The following is a 17,902-nucleotide window of genomic DNA, read 5'->3' as shown; positions in this document are numbered from 1 at the left end:
TATACTGGACCATTGCAACAGAGAAATTACAGTCAATTCCCATTGCTGCTCTGTCAGAGGTGTCAGAGCCGTAGCCCGCAGCTGCGGCCGGTCATTTGATGTATTTCCCTGCCTCTCATGGCACATGCAGGCTGCAGAGCGTCAGCTGGGCTGCTGGAAAGCAGTTCTGCCTCTCTGGGCTACCGAGAGAGCACCCTGGCCTCAATATTACGTGAGGAGCTGCTGGTTTACCCACCTGAGATTGCTGACAACCTGTTTGTGAGAGGGATGAGTTCCCCCCCCCCCCATTAATTTCACCGGGGCGTTCGCTTTAATGCCTGGTAATGCCGCTGTACGTGTTGGTGTAATTTCACTGGTAGTGTAATTGCAAGTTAACTTCGTGGCTGATCTCTTCAACAGATGGAAGCAGGGTGGGGGTGGTGATGAAACCCACAGGAAATGGGTGCTGCTGGAGGAAAATGCAGATGGAAAAAAGGAGACACACAAGAACAGAGAAAGGGGAGAGAAAGCGATCAAGGAACCAGGGGACACAGGAAACATATGGGAGAGAGAGGATGCTCTGAATGACCACCTCTTTTACCTTTAGAGGAAACTGAACATAACTGAAAAGAGTATGAAGAATTTAATAAATTACACATACCAAATACTTTAATGGGCATATGCAGAAATAAATGATTCTCTGGGACCTGAAACTGTTGCATTCAAGTCCTTGCTCCACCACAGACCCTTAGGCCACAATTAAAGAGCCTAAACTTTATTTACGCTGTGGGCTTCATGCTTCCTACAGCCTCTGTGCTCCTGAGGCGGCCAGTAGCAAATTCCAGGGCAGGACTCGGGCAGAGCAGGCTGTCTCGCTACAGCCCTCCCATATACTTTTCATCGAATCTCTGGGGACCTGCTTCACAGAAGGGTTTACGTACCTCATCTCAATGGATTCCTTGAGCCTTGGCACCTGAGTAACCCGCCCGTGAAGCTGCGTATCACGATGCTTTGCCTCTCCGAGATACTGCGAGGATAAAGGACAGGCACCAAGGAAAGAAAGGGCTTGGTAAATCAGGCTCAGCACCAGGCACAGGTGGGTGTTTCTTTGCCAGGACCCAAGCTAGCGTCTCCATGGAAGATGGTTTTGCTCCAGACAGACGCACCGGCGCTCTGCCCTGCTCCAGATTTCAGGGTGTGACACACACGCACCCGGAGCGATGCCATGCCGCTTTTATCCCGAATCTAGAGCAGGTGACGAATTTTTTGGTCAAGAACTTGTCTGCAAGTGATTCACGCCTCTGGGGCTGTAGAGAAGTTGGGAACGTCGGAGCAATCCTTAAAACTGAACCAGAGGGGGCACAGGGAGGAGTAGAACTGCTTGAAGACATCTTGATGCCACGTCTATCTGTATCGAGCACAGCCTGACCATAGCTGGGGGTTTGCTTCTATTTCATATCACGGAGGTATGAAGAGGTGTGCATAGCAATAACCTTGGCACTTATTGCCGTCTCTGAAAAGTATTTTATTCATCTAGCTATATATCACACATTTTAAAAATGTCATCAGTGTTTGAAAAGACAATAGTTTGATTTGGGGGCTATAAATACATCTAAGGGGAAAGGAGGCCTAAAAAGCTAACATATCACAAAATAGTAACTTCAGATTTCAAGGCCAAAGGCCAAATTTAAGTCTAGGGTGGTGTTTTCTGTGTTGCCTGCGATCACAAGGTGAGGTAGAGAGGACGAGAGGCACTGGGCTTGACGAAGGGGTCTCTGACTAATTTAAGAAACCAGGCCTTGTTCCGATTTTTCCCCTTTGTTCCTGAATTCGGGGGGGACACGGGATTACCTCTGACAAGAGAGCCAGCCTGAGAATTTAAATTAATATTCTGAGGGGAAAACCTCACAGGATTTTTGCAAAGAGTTTGTTGACGCCAGTCCCTTCCTAAGTACATCCCGTTTACATGGCCTGTGGAACAAAACGACTGCGAGGAGCAGAGATGAGCAAAACCCCTTCAGTGAGAGCCATCGCTCTGGTTTGTTTAAGGGGAGCACGGAGTAGACAGGTATAAAATAATACTCATTTATAAGTACTGCATAAATATCAATGAAGTTATTTTTGCGATAGATATGGAAGCAGACGATTTTGACTGCGATGCGACCGGTAACTTGTTTTCAAACTTGGGTGAGAAAACTCAAGGCTTGGGCCCCCGAAGTTTTAATAATAATGTATTTGTGGTCCCCAAACAAGCCTTGTGGCAGTAGGAAATGACAGGTAGGCCTTTCACCAGCCTCAGCCAACGCTGCAGCTGCTCGCCGAATTACCCGTCGATTTTAAGCAGGCTGTTAGGACTTGAAAACACATTTGGGAGTTTGGAAGTTATGCCTGAGGCAATTTGCCCAAACGCACCTTAGAAAAATCGAGATTTTTAGCTCAGGAACTGGTGGCCATCCATCCTCCTCAGCCACAAGCCCAGGGCAGAGGTGGTTCATAAGCTGGGGGGGGGGGGAAACCTCTTTTCTTTTAAAACAACGCTACCCGCGACGAAGCCCCCCTTCACGGCCTATGCAGAGGGAAGTGGGGAATATTTTTTTTCGCCGGACTGCGCTGGATGCGGAGGGAGATCTCTTTTAGTAACTCCGTGAAGGCGGCGGAGGGGAGGGGGGGGTGCGCATTTTTTTTCCCCGGAGCGCAGCGCGATAAGGCTTGAAACGTTCTGACTGCCGCAGCTCTTCTCCCCGTCCCTTCGGGCTATCCCAGTGCGGTGGGGGCCAGGCCCGGGACGGCCCGGGAGCGGGCCGTCCCGGGCCTGGCCCCCACCGCACTGGGCCGGGCCTCACGCATTGCGGGCGCGGTGGTGGTGGTGGGGGGGGTGAGTGTGTGAGGGGAAGCGGGGGGGGGGAGGGAGGCGGTTAACGTCCGAGTGACGCATTGCAGGTACGAATCCACCAATCGGCGCCTTCCTTTCTGGAGTCGCCGCACTCCCCGGCGTTTTTTTTTTTTTTTTTCTAAGATCCTCTTCCGCCCGGTGAAATAGTCCCCTCAGCCTGATACCACCACCACACATTCCCCCCACCCCCACCCCCTTCGGCAAACCCCCCCTCCCGCCGTTTCACAAGCGCTTCCCCTCCCTCGCTCTTTCCCCGCATCTCGCCCATTCCCGCGGCGGGGCTTGTGGACAAGGAGCGGGTGGGGGGGCAGAAAGGGGACGCGGTCGGGGTGCGGAGAGGGGGGGGCAGCAGAGAAGAGCGCGAAGAGCCGGGACTTCTTTCGCAGCTCCTTTCCCAGACGAGGGGAAAGGGGGGGGGGGAGGGGGAGGGAGCGGCGCGGAGCGATCCGGGCGGGCTGTGAGGCGGTTTATGAGGCACTGCTGGCGGCCGGGCAGGGCTCAGTGTGAGGCGAGCCGTAGAGCGGGCAGGTTGCTCGTGTGCCCCGTGCAGCCGTTAGCTTCCACCACACCCCGCAGCCAGGCCGAGACACCATGGTGAGTTGCCTGGGCATGGGGTAGCGACGCGGCTTTGCGGGTGCTGGTCGGGTGCTCGGGGTGGGGAGGGTTGTGTGTGTGTGTGTGCGTGCGCGCGCTTGTGGTTTGGGTGTGGATGTGTGTGGGGGAGCACAGAGGGGACAGGTGGTTTGGCTGGTGTGGGGCGGGGTCGCCTGCAGAAGGGTGAGAGAGGGTGAAGGTGTCCCTCGGTGTGGCCGGCTGGCTGAGCCCGGCAGCACGGGCAGGCTGCGGCGGAGGGTCCCACTCGGAGGCGCCGTGTCGGCGTGTAGGAGGAAGTGGTGGTGAACGAATCCCGCCCGGGTCCCTTTCCCGCCCCTGGGGCGTTGGTGCGGATTCAAAATTCAAACTGCCACTCGGTTCCAGCGCCATGACGCTTTGTCGGGGCGTGTGTCGGCTCGGGGCGGTTCGCGGGGGGGGAAGCAGAGCGGCAGATAACGGTTCCTCCTGGGAGGAGACCCGCGTGGGGGGTGCCGGGAGGGGGGGAAGGAGCCTGCCACGATGGCACCAGCTCCACTTTCTTATCGCTTCCTCCCCCACTCTCCCCTCCGCCTTTCCCCCTCCCCGGCAAGCCGGCGTGCGCGGCTGAATGGGGCCAGGGAGCCCAGCGGCGCGGCAGCCGCCTGCTGCGGGCGCCTAAGATGTCTGGCTCTCTAGCGAGGTGTGTTGCGCCTGGTAATAATGCAATGCGGAGCCCTGCAGCTTCTGAGCAGCATGATGATGAGGGGCAGGCTGCCTCACTGCACCATCTCCCGCCTCGCTAGACCTGTTGTCAGCTCACGTTGGAGCCGCTCTCTCCCCTGCCGATTTCATGATAACGCCTTGCTGTCGGTGGCTCTATTGAAAAAGGGATTTATATATAATTTTTTTAAACAGTTTCTGGCGTCCCGTTTTGGTCATTGCGGTGGACTGTCCTGCATTTTCTTGATCAACCACAATTTATTTTTCCTAGCAATACGTTTGTTTAGGATTTTAACCAACTGTCGAAATAGAACACATTCTGTGGAATTGGAGAATTGTTTCAAATTCGGTCTAAAGGATACGAGTTTAGCTTTTTTAAATTTAAACAAGTGGATACTGAAACACGTACAAAATGGAACAATTATGTTGCAAAAGCAACACCAATGACCACTTGTAGTACTATCTCTGCATTTAGAGAAGATGCAGTATAGTGGAACTGCCTTTTCATTCATTACATGCTTTTACGGAGTCATATCACTATCAGCTCGCCATGTCTAATGTGAACGGTGGGTACTTAAAATTGAGGGGTTTTTTTTAAGTGCTCTCTCTGGGCAAAGAAATTCGGTGAACTGAAGCCCGAATTTGTTATTTTGCTTGACTTGGGACCCTATACAGCAAACCATCTATAAAGGAAAAAAACAGTGAATCTAGCAGCAAAAGACTCTTGCTGCTTTTAGTCACCATCAGAACCAAAAATGGAGTATCTCCAAGCAAGGTCTATATAAAAATGGGTGTGTCCAGGAGGCACAGTGTCACTCCGAGTGTGGTTATAGTTCATCCTGACAGACCAGACTGGCTAAACCTGTGAATATGTGTTGTCCAGTACTGTACATGCTAGATAAAGCATCATGCTTTGCTCCCAAAATAAAGCTAACTTACTATAAGCATAATGCTAGTCCATCTAGTTGTTGATTTTCAGTTAATCTTGCCAGATCAGAACTGTCCATTCAGATCTAACACCCGTGAAGTACACCAAAATGCCAAGTTTTGGAGGGGAATGGTGTCATCAGTTCTGTGGTTTGCTGGTAGCTCTCTATCAGGCGGTGTTTGTCAGCTCTGTTGAGGACCTTCCAAACCGGTTACTGCATAGCAGCTACGACTGTAACGAAACACTACCTCTAGAGGCTGCATGTGCCACTGAAACTGCTGCACAGGCAGCAGTTCCCCTTCTTTCCTAGGAGGCTTACGTTCTTTGTCAGGCCCTCAACATAATCTGGGGGTGGGGGAATGGAAGCTGTTGCAGTGAAAATGAAAGTGCTGCAACATGAATCAGAGAATGCCGTGGCAAAGCTATGCTGGGTTCCCTGACTTCATCAAAGGAGGTTTTCAGGTGGATCTAGGCCATAGTAAGGGGCATGTCAAAACTTCAGCATAGGCATGTTACAAATGCAATTTTAACTGTTTGTTTCAGAAGTTGGGTTGCGTTACTGAAGGTGTGCATACTGTCACATGTATGGTGCATGAGTATTTAGCTTAAGTTCAGGACAAAGAACTCTAGAAGGCCCTTCTAGGAAGACGATGGTGGCCTGTAAGTCTCAGGCATGGATCCGGGCTGATCGCCCTCCACCTGAGTGGCATGGGGAGGGAGTGATCTGGCAGACTTGCTGGCTCCGCCTTTTACTGCTGTTGCGCAGCAGTCCCTGCAGAGCCTAGCACTGCAGAGTACAGATGGTGTTTGTTCAACCTTGCCCCACCTCCGAGCTTATCTTTCAACTGCCGTATACCTGTGGCTTCTAATAAGCGTCGTGCGCTTCTGAAACACTGTTCTTCTTACAGGTGCTGACAAAGCTTATCCAAATTTATGGTTAGTGGGTATAGGATGTTTTAAGTTGCTGGAAGAGTTAGAGAGGAAGAGTTCAAGAACACTCACCAGCTTAAACACTGCTTAATGTCATGTCTTTATATAAAACTGTTTATATAAAACAGTATGTGCCTCAACTTGGTAACCCATAAGTATTGACCTAAATAAACTAGGTTCTTGCTACTTAAATCTGATCTACAGCTTTCTGTGGATATAAATATCCTGCAGAAATATAGCACATCATTGTCTTTACTCGAGCAATAAAAATGTAAATAGCATGCAAAGGTATGAGTCTGACTGTGTTAATGATACACTCCAGACAAGCGAGAATCTGTTAGGCTTCTCTTAAGTGACCAGCAGAATGCTTCCATCTCAAAGACTGGTGTTGAATTGGTGATGTTCTCAGCAGTGTTGCTGCCACCCTAGACTATCTTTTAAAAAAAACCAAACAAACAAAAACTGCAAAAAGATGAACCTGCATGGGAATACTTCTACAGCTGCTGAAATTGGAACAAGTGGAGTCTATAGATGCAAATACCAGTTGGTGGCTCTTTAGAGTTGCTCAGTAGTGTGGTCTTGATTCTTAAGAGCAGGTGAGCCACAGGCAGTCTGAGAAATTGCTGATAGTGGCCTTCATCTTGAGCTGTTTCTGTATTGTGTGCATATTTTTATTGTAAGCAGTTTAGCTCTTGTATGGCTGCTCGAGCAGCTAACTTTCCTTCTGTTACAGGAAGAATAACCAGAAGCGGGTAACTTCTAAGGCTGTTTGCAGTATAGAAATGTAATTCAAATTGAAGTTAGTAAAGGAAAAACTGACAGGTGGTGTATATACCTTTTTTTCTAAGTATTGCATTGACAGATGGCTGATGTGAGATGTTTGTGGGCACAGCTAATGACTAAAAACATTTCTAACTGTCAATATTGCAGTAATTATAAAAAGGTTGTTGCCAAAATGATTGCAGTAGGAACAAAACTAAAACAAGCTGTGTTGAACTTGGGCAGTGAGTGTATCTTTTCTGTATATTAGAGTTTTGGGGTTTTTTTGTCTCTTTGGTGGAGTACCATGGGGTAAAGAGCTCAAGGAGCTCTCTTGAAGGAAATGTATGGTCTTGTTACTGCAACTCAACTGAAGCTATCTAGAATTTATTTGAAGAATCAGCTGATTTGAAGACCTAGGGAAAGTATTTCTACAGTCCTCAAACAGCTTTGTGCTCTTTGATTGCTATCAAATCCAGTTGATGTGAAACTGTCCAATGATAGAGCAAAATGGAGGTATAAACTGGGGCTTACCCAACTGATAGAGGAGTTATGTCTTGCGCCACTGAACCTTTCTCTTTTGGCCCTGTAAACTACTTTATGCTACTTGAGTCTGTAGACAGTGGTCTGAAAAAAGTTTAGACAGCCATATGACAAATGCATTGAAATTGCCAGTTTGAGCTAAAGCTGCCAGTACTGATTATATGGACTCTTTTTTTTTTTTTTTTTGTGGTCAGGTCTTGGACATAAAGCTTCATGTTAATCAGGGGGTGATTGAATTCTAGAGAAGAGTATATTTTTCTAATTATAGCATCGTAACTAAGCAGAACAGACCAGTCTGCCTTAAATTTGGGGCTTGGGCATTACAGCTGCATTACTTAGACCTAAAGTGTTTAGTGTTAAAGCTGAGACTAGTTTACCAAAGTATTACTACCAGTAGTCTGCTGTGCTAATGAGTTTTTAAACCGGTCTAGAGGGACCTGTGTGCTTTGAGTTTGCTAGTGTTGCTTGGGTGATTGATTGATACCCATGGTAATCCGTTATTTGGGTATACCAGATGTTGTGGGGTTGAAAATGAGGACAGGCTGTCAATTCTCACTTAGCAAGCAATCCTGATGACTTTTGAGCTGTGTTAGTTAGAACTATTTCATACTGCTACAGATAAGCCCTGAAGAGCAGCTACCATGTTTGGAGGCCTGTGTCTTATTTTGCCTTGAACTTCTGCTACAACTATAACGATTTTCTCTTTTATTGCAGGCTGATCAACTGACAGAAGAGCAGATTGCAGGTGAGGTTTTTATGTGCTGTGTTGCTGCTCCTACTTGACCTGGCACATCTCTTAATCCAGTGACAGTCTGTGTTACACAGGATAATTTATCTTTCTTAGGTACTAAAGAAATACTGTGGAATGTTTTAATTTGTTGTCTTAAGTTTTACAGATTTAGCTACTGTAAAAGCACCATGGATACAATGAATCTGAAGTTTTGTTCTCGAGAATATTTAGACAGTCCTCATAGCTTTACTAGCTGGTAGACTTGGGACTGGTTTTTCTTTTTTTCTGTTATGACTATAGAATTGTCCCAAGTGCAAACTGAAGGTGGGGGGGTGGGGTGCTTGAATATCTGGTGAAGGCTTGGAATCTGGAGCGCTCTTCTAACAGAAGGCAAAAATAATTTACTTTGTGGTCTCCTGTTAGCGGAGATGTTTGAGAGTAGCTTTTTTTTTTTTAAGACAGCGGAGACTGGCTTCATAATGACAACACTTGATATTCCATTTTTGGAACTGTGTTGTATACTTGGACACAAGTGTTCTGTGTGCTGTTCTGATGGTCTGGGGCTTGCTCTGAAATGCTTAAACAAATATGCATCTCTTACATCTTCTGTGTACATCTGTGGCCCCCTAGCAATGGTTTCTATGCGCTGACAGCTGTCTACTAATGACTAAAACTCTTCTGATTATGATGTCTCCTGCTTATGCAGGCTGCACAACCTAGTATCTGTCACTGGTCTCTGGAGAATGATTTCAACTTCAGTAACTGTTGTGACTTAAAGCAAGTAATGTAGAATTCAGCCTTGCCATGGACATTCAAAAACTTCAGGGGTTTTGATCTGACAAGTGTATAGTGTTAACATTAGAAAGTCTCATTGTGTATACGGTCATGTTGAAATGACTTTGGAGGGTGTTAGGATTCTGCTAATCTAATAGTACCAAGTCAAGCATGCAAATAACAGTCTTTAAGGGCTATTGCTATTTAACTATGGTGCAGCTCTTGAAGACACTGTATTAAACAGAAGTGTCATAATGACCTAGTTTGTTTTTACCATAATTGCCAAATTTGAAGTGTAAGAACATTCTTCTGTTCTGCTTTTAGACTTCAGAAGCTTGCTTAACTCATAGGAGACTAATTATGGTTTTGTGGAAAGTCCTTAGTCTATTTACTTGTTGCCATGGTACTGTCTTATGAGTAAGCACAAGCTTGAGATTTTTTTTTTTCTGGAAGTGGCCTACATATCTTAAGGGTTTTGTGATCAGTTTAGTTGGAGCAGGCTTTATCAATTGTCACTGCTGTCTTTTCAATAATGGTTCATTGTTCCAGTTCTTAACTGTAGAAGCTTTATTAGTTGATGTAGCTGATTATGGAATATAAACAGGAAGCTCATTAACACTACCTCAGGATTAGTGCAAATGTTAGCTATTCAGTAGTGATAGTATAGTTCTCAGAGCCAAAAGTGAGTATTAGTAAGCTTGTCATACTGGTATAGAGGGTTTTCATCCATGTGGAAAGAATAAAAACATAAATTAGTATACAGTGTAAAATGGCCTATCACTTTCAGTTCAGCTATGGTATTTCATGAAGCAAATGTGTTTGCAAGTAAGCTGTGAACCTCTGATGTGAAGGTATAAGCCCACTGCTGGCCTGTTAGGGAACCATCCTACTACTGTTTAAGAAGGGTTGCAGTTGACTAAGCAGACTGCTTAGTTTTGCTGATGAAGGCCAGTGTCTTGCATGGGAAAACTGTTACAGGTACAGTTTGCATGTTTTACAGAGGCCTTGTTGTTTTAAAGGCCTGAGCCCCCTACCATTCCATTTCAGTTTATTTGAAGATACCTTGCTTTTTGTTTGAAGGTGAGCTTATGAAAGTGGTACTACAAGGTAGAGACAACATTCCCCTTCTAAAATGGAAGGATGAAGTAGTCAGTTAAAGCAGGCACTTCTGGGCTTAAAACAAATCTTTCAACTCTGCTGTGAAGCACCAGAATACAGTTGTTAAAGATTGCGGATGTTCTTACTTCCTGTGGAGCTCACTGGTCATACAGGACTGAAGCTTCTTGTCATAATAGGTAGAGGTGAAAGACTTCTCAGGTTTTGTTCATATGAAAGATTGATTTTGAAACCTGAGTAGATACAGAACGTGAATGCTAGTTGCAGCTTCATTCAGTAAGAATTGACGTTGCCAAGTCAAATGGGTATCCATTTGGTCATGCGTTGTTTTAAAAAGGTATATAGGTCAGGACCATTTGTGGGTGGTGGGGGAGAGGGGTTGACACCTTTATAGATGCTTTTGTCCCAGAGTAACTGCTCTAGTGAGCTATACTTCTTCCACTAACCTCAAAGGGGTCTAAATGGGCTCTCTGAAGAAGTAGGCCTATGTATGGTGTTGGTTTTGCCTTGCTCCTCTAGTATGCTGCACTTCTCTGTTGGGGATCTGACCACAAGAGCTATTTAGAATTTATTTCATAGTAGAAATAGTCATGTTTAAGTGTTGAGCTCCTGGTAGCTGTGAAGAGAACAATTGGTGTTCTATAAAAGTTCCAGACATAGCTGGCTAAACTGTGTGAGAGTGGCAATGGTAGTTCTGGTTCACTGAACATATTAGGTCACTGAAGACTGCTGCTTCATCTGGAAAGGTGATGTGGTGCAGAGATGCCTCAGAAGCTATTGTTAAATAGAACATTTTGAGTTAGGCTGTTAAGAGTTCACATTCTGTTGGACTAGCCTTTCTTTCATGGGGCCTGGAAGTAGTCTTTCCTTCTGATGCAGTGTGCTTTTTGGAAGGAAGGAAAGGCTGAAACCTTGTATCCTGTCCTGAAGATGAGTGGTTCTGCCAGCACTATCCTCAGGTTTCTGATAGGTTAGCCTTGTCTAGAATACAGGAGAATTTTTATTTGCAGGTTGATATGGAGGAGTGTTGAATAAAGGGAGGATTTGCTTACATGTGACATGGAGTCATAAGGTGTTAAGTGTGGGAAGTGTGTTTTATAATCTTATGTTGCAGGAAGCCAGAATTGAGTTGCTCCCTAAACTTCAGTATTTTATAGCTGCCTTCACTGGCCACTGACACAAACCCTCCAAAGCTGCACTGGGTTGTTCTTGTTCTAGTCTAAACTATATCTGCATAGATTATTACTCCTTTGTTTTAACTAGTGGAGGTGATTCCTGCAAGTGGTTAAAGAGGTATTTTGATTGTATTCCTAACTTGATTCAGCATTTCAAACAGGAATATGCTGCTTATTTTTGACTTGCTTTACTTTATGGTTATGATTTACAGCTGGTTGTTTCTTAGCCTATAGCATCTCTGAGTAAAAGAAAGGTGAAGAGTTGTCCTTTGAGTAATTCACTTCAAGTGTTCAGAATATACCACTGAATGGCCCAAAGCAAGACTTTGAATTTTGTGTAACAATTAAGTATTACTTATTTTAAGCAGGATCATTGCAGTACTGTGAAGTCTGGTTTGTCTTTGGGTTAGTGACAGTTGACCTTCAAGCTAAGGATAAAGTGGTTAACAGCTAAATGCTTTGAATAAAAAGTGAGTACCTGACTCTTGATGAAGATTCAGTATTCCCCTGTTGAGGTCTTTCCATGATAGGCTATGAACTTCTATTCTAGGCTTGACACAAAAGCCTTTGCTTCCCTGCTGTAAAACTTTACTCCTGATAAACCTGTTTATTGCATCCAAGCTAACTGAAACTAGCCCCAAAGACTTGTTGGAAGTTACTGTAGGTACAGGTTATAGCTGCCTGTTTGGGTAGGCCTGTTTCTGCTTTTTGATTATACAATACTGGCTTGAAAAACACTTTTGTCTGGCGCTGTGCTAGCCTTGCTCTGATTCTTATGTGCTAAACAGCGGGAGTTGGCTTTTGGAACATTTCAAACTATTAGATGTAGAAGAGTGTTTTTTTCCTGGATGGGACTCAACTGTGGCTCTGGTATTACAGCTGCATTCATGAACTATAAAAAGCTTATTTTTGTAGTTGCGTTTTTAACACTTGCCAGCTTGTGCTAACCTCGAGTGTTTCAGAGTATGAAATGGATGAAGTAAGACTTTATGCAGTTCATGTGAAAACACAACTTTTACTGTGACTAACTCTGGTCTGGGAAACCCACCATCTGGAAAGCTGGCTGCTTGGAAATGTTGAAAAATTAATTCTTGGAAGTATTTCTGATGCGGGAGTACCCTTGAGCTAACGAGTTCTCCAAAGGCATGATCTCGGGTGCCTTGAAAGCTGTAAAAGGATCTGAACTATACAAGGGAATAGATAAGTTTTCATGTTTAACTGTAATTTGTGTGTGAGCTACTACAGTCCAGCGAGCCTAAGGTCTGTGGCCAAAGACAAACAGATGGCATGGATTAAAACCAACTCCACTTTTGGACTGGACAATTAAACATGTCATGCTTGTATTAATATTGCTGGCTACAATACAGCCATTGTAGAGGGCTAAGAGGTAGCACTGAAACACAGTTAAGCAGTCTTACAGCTGTTTTTGACTAGTTCTGTAAAAGCTGTTTCTGAATACGGTAGGGCTGAAGCAGTTTTCTATGCAGCTCTTCAGAAATTGAGACTCCAGTGACTTTCCTCCTTGAACAACTGACTGGAGTTGTGTATATACATAGGCTGAAGAACTGCAGAAGTCCAGTGGGAGAGAGAGCTGGGAGAAGTTCCTTTGTAGCTAGGTGTGGCCAAGTGTTAAAGACCTGTGGTGCCAGGTACTGGAGCTTCACGTAGCATATACTGTTCAGACTTACATGTCCAGTGGAAGTGAGTTATAATGAGAAACTTATTTTTATTTTGGTCTGATTATACCTTTTTTTCATTGACTGGTCTCCTCTATTAGTAATAGAAGTGCTATTAAGCTGTAGCATTTGTATTTTGAGTACCATTTTTCAGCTTTCTTAAAGTAATTTCATACTACTTTCTCATGAGATAAACAGTTCCTACCAAGGATGTGGATCATTCTAGTTGGAGATGGCTGTTCCTTTGAGCTCTCTATTAGGGATCCTTGTTCAAGATAGATAGTAACAAATGTCTGAGTACTTCTTAAATGGATGACCTTTCATCTTGTTTAGGTCAAAACATGGTTGACTGGTAGGCTGGCGGGTTGTTTTCCAGATGCTGGTGCTTCCATGTTGGCATTACAATTAGAGCAGACTGAGCAGTATACCAAAGTCGTCTTAAGAGAATGAAATCAAGTTTTGTAATTTACAACAGTAAGCAGCAATTGATTTTTAAACAATTAAACTTAACATTTCAAATCTGAAGGTATTAACTCCTTTTCTGTTGTTGTACAGAATTCAAAGAAGCTTTTTCACTATTTGACAAGGATGGTGATGGTACTATAACTACAAAGGAGTTGGGGACAGTGATGAGATCGCTTGGTCAAAACCCCACAGAAGCAGAGCTACAGGATATGATCAATGAAGTAGATGCTGATGGTAAGATTTTACTGATAAGTAATTTAATAAACTGCTGGAAATGTGTTTTTTCTAACAAAGTAACTATCTTGCAGGCAATGGCACAATTGACTTTCCAGAGTTTCTGACAATGATGGCAAGAAAAATGAAAGATACAGATAGTGAAGAAGAAATTAGAGAAGCGTTCCGTGTGTTTGACAAGGTACTAAAATGTTCGCCTTTCCAAATATTTCTGTTAATGACAACTCAATCTGACTTCTAATGAGCTTCCTCATGGAATTGAGGGGGTATCTGCAGTCCTGTCACCTAGAACCTCTAGGTTAACTAGTCACCCTGAAGTTCAGTCTACTGTGGTACTGTGCTTGAAAGTCAAATGAGTCATAGTGATAGTAGTGGGTGGTACTATTAAGATACCACTTGCGGTGATACTTAAATACTTGTTCAAGGCTGGCAGGGAAATTGCTTAAATATTTAAAATGGTAATCTTTTAAATCTTTTGCATAGTCTTTACTGAGTAAATTGCTAAATAAGTCTAAAGTTAATCAGCTTCTTAAGCAAGATGCACTTTAAAACAGAAAATATATGATGTTAAGTACCTCGGGGCATGGGGAGGAAAAAGTCAGTCCAGAGTTCGTATACACTAGAACTTTGATATCCAGTGTCCCAACAAGGATGGAATATGTAAGTGGTCTCTGAAGGCCTTGTGGCTTTGTGCTGGACTCCAGTCAAACAGGTGAATGAGATAAGTAGCTTCTATTCTAGGAAATAGACACTTGAACCAGATAGTCACATGATTGAATAGGCATAGGTTGCAAAAGGTGCTTGTTGCTTTGTCAGTGATTAAGAAGTGTATTGGGATGGGGCAGCCAAAGTAGACTGTATTGGATAAGTTGCTTTTTTAAAATGTCTCTGAGACGAACATTCTAGACAATACTGAAGACACACTTAAAGCTTTCATCTGCCTTGTGCAAATGCTAGTGTTTAAAGCTATGCTAACTTCTTAGTAGTCACCTTGCTTTGCAGTATTCTTAAGTTATAGTTAAGATGCTAGGCCTTACACAAATCTATTCCAGTCTTCCTTTTTTCCCCTCCCAGGATGGTAATGGTTACATTAGTGCTGCAGAACTCCGTCATGTGATGACAAATCTTGGGGAGAAGCTAACAGATGAAGAAGTTGATGAAATGATTAGGGAAGCAGACATTGATGGTGATGGTCAAGTAAACTATGAAGGTAAGGAGTTGTTAACTGACTCTCTTTGTGTAGCACTTCTCGTGATGGCGGTTGTGTAGATGCTGATAGCCACACCAGGTTTAAATAGGGCAATTTTCAGTTGAGATCTCAACAGTTAGTGTTCCTCTAAGCTAATGTCTTTTAGTATGTACATTGTGTACCTCTAAATAGGTTTAAGTTTGAGTGGGTTATTGCTACCTTTGTGCCAAAGGCAAAAAATGACTATTCAGCGGTGTAGTGTAAGAAATAACTTTGAAAATCTAATGATGTCTAATTGACCATTAGAATAAGGAAGCTAGCTGACGTGTTCTCATGCCGTTCTGTTCACTAATGAATGTTGGTCTGACTGTAGCTAAAGCCACTCATTTTTCATTAATGCTTTTAAAATTAGTAATTAAAGGGGAAGCCTCTAAAATACGCAGGAATTTCAAGACCTTTTAGAAAGACCTCTTTAATAATTTCACATAAATCAGCTGCAGCAGTAGTTTGTTTTTATTTCCTTCATTCTTGCTGGCATTGAAGCTTAAATGAAGTCATGCAAGCAGGAGGAGTTCTGTTAGGTAATTGCTTGTAACTCAGAAGCATTAAGCTGGTTTTCATTTTAACTTTCTGAACATCTTATAGAAAAGAGCTAGGGTATTTTCAGATAATGCCCTTACTGTTTTTGAGGTATAGGTGTGGCTTCCCTTTAAGGCCTTTTTGGTTGCAGCCTCGGGATGAGTGCTCACCTGTGAGCAAAAAGGCGTTTTTAGGAACAAGGCTGCTGCTCCATTAACTGTACTTATGAATAGACTGTTCAGAGGCTGGCTCTAGAGAGGGTAGGCATCCCTCTTCATTCCTGTTGCTCTTTGGAAACTTGAGCAACCAGTTAACTCCTTCTAGGTTCCTGGTTTCTTTTTGTTATTGCACCTGATGCTATGGTTCAGCAAGATAAATGAAGAATCCTATTTTGTGGGCTCTAACTTCCAATGTGCTGTGAATAAGCAATGATTCAGTTGCTTAAAGACAGTCATGTAAAATAGTAAGACTTAAGCTATTCTGCTTTGAAAAAAGTTCAAACCAATGCAGTGTTTTGCTTGTACACCTGCTTAACTGAGTATCGCTTCAGCACAATTCCTATGGATCTCTTAGTCATTCTTAGATAGCTTGTCCCTTATCTATAAGCTAGTAGGCATGAGGGACCCTGTACTGGTTTTATTTTGGAAGTAAGGCTGTTCCCCAGTCTCTTGATGGACTAACATTTTTGATAAAAGTAGAGGCCTTTTGCTGTTAAAAATAGAGGAGGTTTTTAGGTGTGATGGTGGAAAAGGGGACTGTCTTGAAGATGCTTTTGAGTGTAACTGAAAACATAGTTTTGAAACAGTGTTCAGCACTAGTAAGTCAGATCACTTCTAAGATCTTGCAATTCTGATTTTTCTCTAAATAACTCTTATGCAACTCTTTCCTTTTACAGAGTTTGTACAAATGATGACAGCGAAGTGAAGACGTTGTACAGAATGTGTTAAATTTCTTGTACAAAATTGTTTATTTGCCTTTTCTCTGTTTGTAACTTATCTGTAAAAGGTTTTTCCCTTACTGTCAAAAGAATATGCATGTATAGTAATTAGAAGGCCATTCCTCCATGTTTTTCTCCTTTATCTTACTGTCATTGTTCTGATTTTTGGAAAATTGATCTAAGTAACAAATGTTGCATGTGGCTTACTCTGGATATTTAAGCCCTTCTGCACATCTAAAGTTAGATGGAGTTGGTTAACTGAGGGAACATCTGGGTTGTCTGTTTAAAAATAAAAAAGTAGCTTTCTTTAGGAGACTTAGGTATGACTAGTGTGACAAGTTACATAAAGTAAGCTAGGGTTTACCATGCATTAGCAATTCCTTAGTTAAAGCGACATGCTGGCTCTAGTTCTCCAGTACATAAAGGAGTTTATTGCGCTTTCTGTGATGGAGGATAAGGACTCTTGCAGCTAACTCCAGGATAAAACCATGTGAATAGTATATATACATGTGGCTAATGCACTGTAAAAATCATTCTCCTAGCTTGCTTCACAGTAACTTGCTTGTGGCCATACCTGTAACATGTTGTTGAAATGTGGAGTCTTAACGTTGTGGACGATTGACAGTCAACAATATGAAACTTAAGTTGCACTAATGCAAAACGGGTGATTTATCCAGGTACTCGTACACAAGTTTTTTTTGTACTGCTGGTCCTGTACCAGAAAACATTTTTCTCCTCTTGTTACTATGCTTTTTAAACTTTGTTTAGCCACTTATTTTCAAAAAAAAAATCTGCTTATGGCACGATTTGCCTCAAATCCATTCCAAGTTGTATATTTGTTTTCCAATAAAAAATTACAATTTACCCATACTGTTTCAATGTATCCTTGAATTATTTACAGGAATTGTTCAATACAGTTGCTGCTCTATGTGTTTCAGTATGTAGCAGTTTGGTTTGCTTATGCAATGGATTGGCTGTCTTAAAATAGCTTGGAAGGTGAAAACTTAGTCCTTAAACTCTGGCCCTTAATAGTATTGTTGACTTGGAGAAGCTTTCTTACTAGTAGTTTCAAATGTATTTTACAGTCTTGTGTGGAGCTTGGTGCTTCAATAAACTTACCGTAGTGACTGGCTATGCCCACTATCTGTAGACATTGTGAACTGGATGTTGACCTAGTTCAATAGTTGACCTAAAATTAAAATTCCTTGTTCGGACAACTAAACCTGTTTGCTTTCTTTTAATTATTTTGGAGTTTATTCCCTGTCAGCTGCCACATTGGGGTAACTTAGTATCATACCTGGACTTTTCTGAAACTGCCGTGTCTGAGTTGCTGTTCAGGTTGCAGTCAGCTCAAAGTACAGAAGGAAAACATTCTCTTACTGAACTGCTAATGAGCATGACTGCTTCTAGCCCTAGTTTTTTGTCAAGGTTTAAATTTTTTTTTTTTAAAGCAGAAAACAAACCTGGTTTTGATGAAGAATGAATCTAAAACCTCAAAAGAATTGTCAGAGGCTGTTTGTGCCCCTTGCCCCTGTACTCTCCTGGCAAGAACTGACTGATCGTGCCTATGCTATATGGTTATCTTCTTTGGGGATTCTGGTTGCCTTTTAAACAAAGCATTGGCCCCTGCATCTGGTTACCCTCACTGGTCCCAGCAGAGCAGTTACCTAATGTTTTAAAACTGTTTTAATCATCTTTGATG

At 43.2% G+C, this 17,902-nt stretch overlaps 1 protein-coding gene across 1 annotated transcript; it reads left to right on the top strand.

Annotated features, from left to right (window-relative positions):
- Positions 1-3,313: 3,313 nt before the first annotated feature.
- Positions 3,314-17,070, top strand: CALM2 (calmodulin 2). The gene is made up of 6 exons (XM_063328655.1): positions 3,314-3,466; positions 8,040-8,070; positions 13,352-13,495; positions 13,570-13,676; positions 14,570-14,705; positions 16,159-17,070. Exons 1-6 carry the CDS (start codon positions 3,464-3,466, stop codon positions 16,185-16,187), a joined length of 450 nt encoding a protein of 149 aa, XP_063184725.1. The 5' UTR covers positions 3,314-3,463; the 3' UTR covers positions 16,188-17,070.
- The last annotated feature ends 832 nt before the right edge of the window (positions 17,071-17,902 follow it).

This window comes from Chroicocephalus ridibundus, chromosome 3, assembly GCF_963924245.1.
Source record: "Chroicocephalus ridibundus chromosome 3, bChrRid1.1, whole genome shotgun sequence".
Lineage (NCBI taxonomy): Eukaryota > Metazoa > Chordata > Aves > Charadriiformes > Laridae > Chroicocephalus > Chroicocephalus ridibundus.
The sequence above is the reverse complement of the archived record's forward strand: the minus strand, read 5'-3'. Positions and strand labels throughout refer to the sequence as shown.

Excerpts from the sequence above, each read along its gene's own strand:
- CALM2 (XM_063328655.1), top strand. Across the intron at positions 13,496-13,569 it reads CAATGAAGTAGATGCTGATG|GCAATGGCACAATTGACTTT; the intron begins GTAAGATTTTAC and ends ACTATCTTGCAG. Across the intron at positions 14,706-16,158 it reads TGGTCAAGTAAACTATGAAG|AGTTTGTACAAATGATGACA; the intron begins GTAAGGAGTTGT and ends TTCCTTTTACAG.